At 32.6% G+C, this 6,169-nt stretch overlaps 1 protein-coding gene across 1 annotated transcript; it reads left to right on the forward strand.

Moving 5' to 3' along the window:
- The first annotated feature begins 212 nt into the window (after positions 1-212).
- On the forward strand, positions 213-4,972 carry LOC110648220 (ATP synthase subunit d, mitochondrial). The gene is made up of 5 exons (XM_021802383.2): positions 213-471; positions 1,513-1,594; positions 4,291-4,355; positions 4,439-4,525; positions 4,612-4,972. The coding sequence occupies exons 1-5, from the start codon at positions 301-303 to the stop codon at positions 4,711-4,713; spliced, it is 507 nt and encodes a 168-aa protein (XP_021658075.2). The 5' UTR covers positions 213-300; the 3' UTR covers positions 4,714-4,972.
- Positions 4,973-6,169: the final 1,197 nt, after the last annotated feature.

Below are 6,169 nucleotides of genomic sequence, written 5' to 3' on the forward strand. Positions count from 1 at the left end.
TATACAGGCTTTCTATTAGATTAGTATTTCTAAATTATATTTAATTAGATTTTTATATTAATTAATTAATTAATATTTTATAACAATTAAATTAAATAATTATATTAAATATTTGAAGGTATTTTTGTCTATTTAAAAATCTACTCATTTAAAAATGCCAGGCACTACATCTTTTCTATCCATTCAAAACGACACCGCACGATCCACACAACAATAACAACTATAGCAAGGCTTCAACATCGACAAAATTTGTTGGGCTGCTGTGAACTGGGGAGTGAAAGTGAGGGAAACCAAGAGAAAATGAGCGGAACCATAAAGAAGGTGACAGATGTGGCATTTAAAGCATCAAAGAACATTGATTGGGATGGGATGGCGAAGCTTCTCGTCTCCGACGAGGCTCGCAAGGAGTTTGCCTCCCTTCGTCGTGCTTTCGATGAGGTTAATTCCGCTCTACAGACCAAGTTCAGTCAGGTTTCAATTCTCCCTCCTCATCAATTAGCTTTTATTTTATTTTATTTTATTTTATTTTGCTAAATTTGTTTATTCTAGCAAGAATTTGCTTGTTGGTTTCATTTTTTTAGGTAGATTTGGTACTTGTGATTTATCATGCTTTGGGATTGTTGCTTTTCGTTTTGTATTTCCTCATTATCTAGGATTGGGAAATCTGATCTGATATGGTTCCATATTTACTTTATGGCCACTGAAATGAATATTGTTGCCTGGTTTTGTGGGGCAGTTCTGAAATGCGATTATCTCTTTGATGAAAGTTTCTTTGGGATCTGGGTTTAATTTTTGTTTTTATTGTTTCTTTAATGAATCGGTTACTGTTGATGCCATTTATGTTGCATTTAGATTTGATTTTAGATTTTAATAAGAAATGGGTCTAATTTTATATTAAAGTTACCTTTTTGCTAAGGAGATAGCGACAGCCTATATTTGCTTTGTTTGGTCTTGCAAATTGAGGAAAATTAGTTACTTTATTTTCATTTGGTTGAAAGTGTAGACAAAACATTCAATTTGTTATGTATCATTTGGTTGAGCCTCATGGGTTTTTAGGTTGATGAGCAAAATTAAATGGAGTTGAAAGAATTGACTTTTGTTGTGTTTATAGCAGCAAATGTTAAGTTTGAAGCAATTTATTTTGCTTGAAATAGATTTGGATACCTCTAGTGTTGCATAAGTTGAAGGAGCTCAATGTTGAAATAGTTTGACGTGAAAAATTATGTAGAATCGTTTTCTATAATTTTTATTTGAGGTTATGGTTTAGGACTTCATTACAAGGGCAATCTTTTCATATAGATAAAGAACTTCTCTAAGGATTGATTCTATGAATGTGATCCATGTTTGGCTGATATTATGTTACAATAACATGAAAAGTCCTTTAGATTTAGCTTTATCTTTCAAAGACAGCTTTCTAAAAGTCATAGTTGTCTTTGCTAGTGTTTTTTTTCACTGGTTTCTTGTATTGATCTTAGGTATTCTTGTATGGTTATTGATCATTTCTCTGTGCAGGAACCTGAACCTGTTGACTGGGAATATTATAGAAAAGGAATTGGCTCACGCATAGTGGATGTGTATAAAGAGGCTTATGACAGTAAGTTTTCTTTTTGTTGGCAAATGTGCCACTCATATGTTTTAGTTTTACCTTGATCTTCAATATTATCATAGCTGCCGAATGCTTATTCACCCCTATATTCCATAAATATGTTTATCTTGATCTACCAACTGAGAGGTTTCGAGTGTCAGAGCTATTTCCTGGAAGTTAATTATTATACTTTGGTTTGCTGCCTTGTATGTGATAAACAATTTAAGATGGGAGTGGGATACCCTTACCAAGTGAAGATTTATAATTGCTAGTAATAAAGTGGCATCAATGTTAAAGATGCCCTTTCTTTCATATATGCATATCATGCCTATAAAGAAATATTGTAGCTTATTATTCAGTAATAATGTATGTAGTAGTAGCTTGTCTAAGTGTAACATGATATAGTTTTCTGCTTCAATGCCAATAAACTAGAAACCCTTGAACTGTATATTTGTTTGTTAGAAACTAACAAAAGTTTCTGCATGAAAGAGCTTTAGGAATATGTTCATTTTCATGTTTCTAGTGTTGGCTCAATATTAATATAATTTTTTCCAATCGTGATGCTTATCGTAGCAATGTCAGTATGCTTTTTCTTCCTTCAACTATGGTTCCCTAAATCTTATTGTGTTCTAGAATCTAGATACTTATTAAGAGTTGATTATTGAGAGAGCGCCTTAGAACTGGCCACAATCCAGTTCAGAACTAGAACTGGAATTGGACTGTTCCAATCCGGAACCCAAAACCAGTCTTGAACCAGACCGGAACCTCCTGGTTCGGTCCAGTTTAGGACCAAAACAGAAATTTTTTCTTTTAAAAATAAAAAATTGAAAAAATTGAACTGTTTGATCAAAACCAAAACCAAAACCAAAACCAAACCAAAATTAGAACCGGAATCGAGGGGATCCCTGTGGTCCAATACTGGAACCCATGAACCTTGAACCGGAACTATGGTTTTAAATAATGACTGTTATTTACAGGTTTTTTTAGTCTCCTGTGACCATAATACTCATTATTTAAAGGCAAAGAAAAAGAAAGAAAACAAATCTTTTACTTCTTGTCTCTGGAGTTAAGGTAATCAACTAGTGAGCTAAAAAGCAACTGTCTTTCTAGTTCTACACATTCATATCTTGGTGGTAATAAGGTTAATTCTTTACTATCTACACAGTTATTTTAGTTTTAAATTTATTAATGCTAATGATGGATTTAATGTCTTTATTTGATGTATTTATGCTTAATATTTAGTTGTGTATTTTAGTTTTACTTATATTTTTAAATATTTGTTCATTGCATGAAATTTGCAAATTTGTCAAAAAGTTCTACATAGCGATAAGTCGTTACTGTTATGTCACAACCATTACACACATGTTTCTGTTAATTGTGACCACGACCGTGTCAACCAGAATTTAACTTCACCAATTTACCAGAAACGCTTTATAATTCTCATTTCTTTGCCATCATGATCAAGGTCTAAAGCAGTCGTCACTTTCCAAATACTCTTTCTGCAGAAAAATGTTAATAGTGAAGTTTTTGTTTCTCATGATAAATTTAGTTCTAAGCATCCTAATTGCAATTTTTTATTTTCTTTCAGTGAATGAAACAAAACCAACCAGAAATTTAAGGAACAGCAGAGTTTAGGTGTTCAATTTCAGTTGAACTTTGTTTCAGTCATACACTTAACTCTTTTGAGTTCTCACTTCTGAGGGATGATGTAGTGGAAGTGAGTCACTTCTGAGGGATGATGTAGTGGAAGTGAGTACATACTCACTGTCTCATTACAATGCATTACATACTTGTGTTTCACGCTTTATCCACAATCTTGTAAATCATTTGAATTGGCTTCTGATCTGGCCAAATTTAAGGGCTCTTAGCATTGTTGTTGCATTTGTTTTTGAGAGAAACACCATATTGCATGTTTGTTTAAAAACAGCTAATTTTGTTTTCAAGGTGCAATCTGAATTTTGCTTTTTGTTAAAGCATCTCTTTTTTTTTAAAAAAAAAAGAAAAAGAAAAAAGATAAGTAGTTTAAAATGTAATGCCAAGTGGGCTTTCAAATCCAAAAATCATTCTTCTCTGTATTTAACCAATTTATTAAGTCCTAGTGAGTATTTCTACTGTACTTTTATTTGCCCATAAATGTAACTCATGGTTCATGACATTCTTTTGTATTCTACAATTTCCCCCCAGTTTTTCCATTGTTATTTTGTCATTTTTGAGGACTCCTACTGTTTTGTTTCTGTGCTTCAAACACTGTTGTCAATGTTATTCATCAAATTGATAGGTTTAATCTTGGTTCTAGGTACCACTTATTTACACACCAGCTTTCTCATCACTTAGTAGGTACCAATTTTCTTATACTGCTTCTTACTTCATGGAGTTCACGCTAATCAAATCCGGTAGTCCGTCAAATATGTGCTGATTTATCTTGTAACCTTAAATTTGGTTGGTATTATGTTTGACTGTCTAACAAGGGCTACCTTGATTTACGATGAACTTCAAAACTGTGTGCATAGAATCATAGCATTGATCTTTCAAGGGATCTTTACACTGCTGAGGAAATCTGCAATTGCTTATTAAGAAATGATCTGTACGTGGCGGCAAAATAGTTTGGGTTTTCATTCTTGTAACGTCAAGTGACTAATTAGTGTAGTATTTTCTCTGAGTAGTAGAATGCTTTTTTGAGCTCATTATTCTATTTTCTTTTGCAGGCATAGAGATCCCCAAGTATGTGGACACCGTTACTCCACAGTACAAGCCTAAATTTGATTCATTGGTGAGAACCGACCATCCAGTTCTAATTGTCATATCTCAGTTTGATTCTCTGTCTCACAGTCTATTCTTTTATTTGGGATGTAGTTGGTGGAATTGAAAGAAGCTGAAGAGAAATCCCTGAAGGAATCAGAGCGTTTGGAGAAAGAAATTGCAGAAGTTCAAGAGTTAAAGGTAAAGAAAAAGAATGTTCTATCTTTTTTTTTTTCTCAATCTCTTCTGGTCTTTTGATTTTAACGTCTGGTGATGTACTCGAGCAGAAAAAGCTCAGCACCATGACTGCTGATGAGTACTTTGAGAAGCACCCTGAGCTCAAGAAGAAGTTTGATGATGAAATCCGGAATGACTACTGGGGCTATTGACCATATTGGCAATTTATGGCAGCAAATGAAACCTCTGCCCAAAAAATTATGAACTCAGCATGTTACTGTTCTTTTGGCAATAACAGTTACCAACAAATTATTTCCTTGTAATCTGGTCGCTCACAGTTCGTAGAATTTGAGCTTCTATGATGTCAATGGAAAACGCTGAGAGTTCCATCTCACAAGCAGAATCAAATTTACAGGATGATGCTTTGTTCAATCAACATAAATAATCAATCTTTTGACTGCTTTTTTTTTTTTATTTTTGCCCCATTGATCTGTACTGAATGCTGGAGATGTTCATGTCCGAATATCCAATTGTTAGCCAATTAATTCGGATTAATCATCCCTTACTGAGACCAATGACCCTGTTGTTTATTGTGATGATAAACTTCAAGTCCATCCTTGTGTGGTAGTTATTCCTTCATATTCAGAAGTCCCTAGTTTGGGCTGGATGATTTTTTACGGATGCACCAAGCTACTATCGTAATTGATAAATTTTAAAACACGATTCAATTCTGTCAAGACCATCTGTGTAGTGTAGACTACATGTTGCCTGGATGCTGTGGATGTCTCGAGTTTACAATATGGGTTTTAAAAGTAGTAGGGCTATGTTTAATGCGGTATAATAAAAGGCATAATAAAAGGTATAATGTGATTATGATTACATTATATTAGATTATTATGTTTGGTAATTTTTTTAATGTAACATGGTCAATTATATTTTAAATAATGGAAAGATTATTATATAAAAAAAAATATAATCATTATTACATAATTTAATTTATTTCATTTACTATTAAACATTATTACAACTATTGCAACCATTATCATCCTTATTCGGCCACCACTATCACCACCACCCTTACTTTGCCACTATCACTATTACTTTACTACCACTGTCACTATCACTATCAGAAGTACTCAATCACCATTGCTGCTACCACCACCCCCACCTCGTAGGGCTGAGCAAAATTCAACTTAAATTTAATTAATAAACTAAATCAATCTGAATTAAAATTTCAATTCGATTTATTTGATAAATCAGTTTAATTTTTGAGAAAAAAAAAAGTTGAATTAAACCAACCGAAATAAATATCATCTCGAATGTGTAAAAATTACCCCCATCCAAATCATAACTATAATTTTGTCTTTATTTTTCACCCTGAATTCTCTGTAAAATTTTGAGATTCTAAAAGGAATACACGAGATGGGAGAAACCAATTCACTTAACCAAACAAAACTGATTTATTTTAATTTGGTTTGGTTGATTTTCAATTTAGTCTTAAATTTTTCTAAATTTTGATTTTCAATTATTTCAGTTCAATTAAGTTCGAAACTGAATTGGTCTAGCACCTCGCCACCAATATCACCAGATCACTAATTACTATTATCATTATCATTAATTTAATATTGATAATTTAAATTAAAATAATATCATATATTAAATTTTGTT

The sequence above is a fragment of the Hevea brasiliensis genome, chromosome 8, assembly GCF_030052815.1.
Source record: "Hevea brasiliensis isolate MT/VB/25A 57/8 chromosome 8, ASM3005281v1, whole genome shotgun sequence".
NCBI lineage: Eukaryota > Viridiplantae > Streptophyta > Magnoliopsida > Malpighiales > Euphorbiaceae > Hevea > Hevea brasiliensis.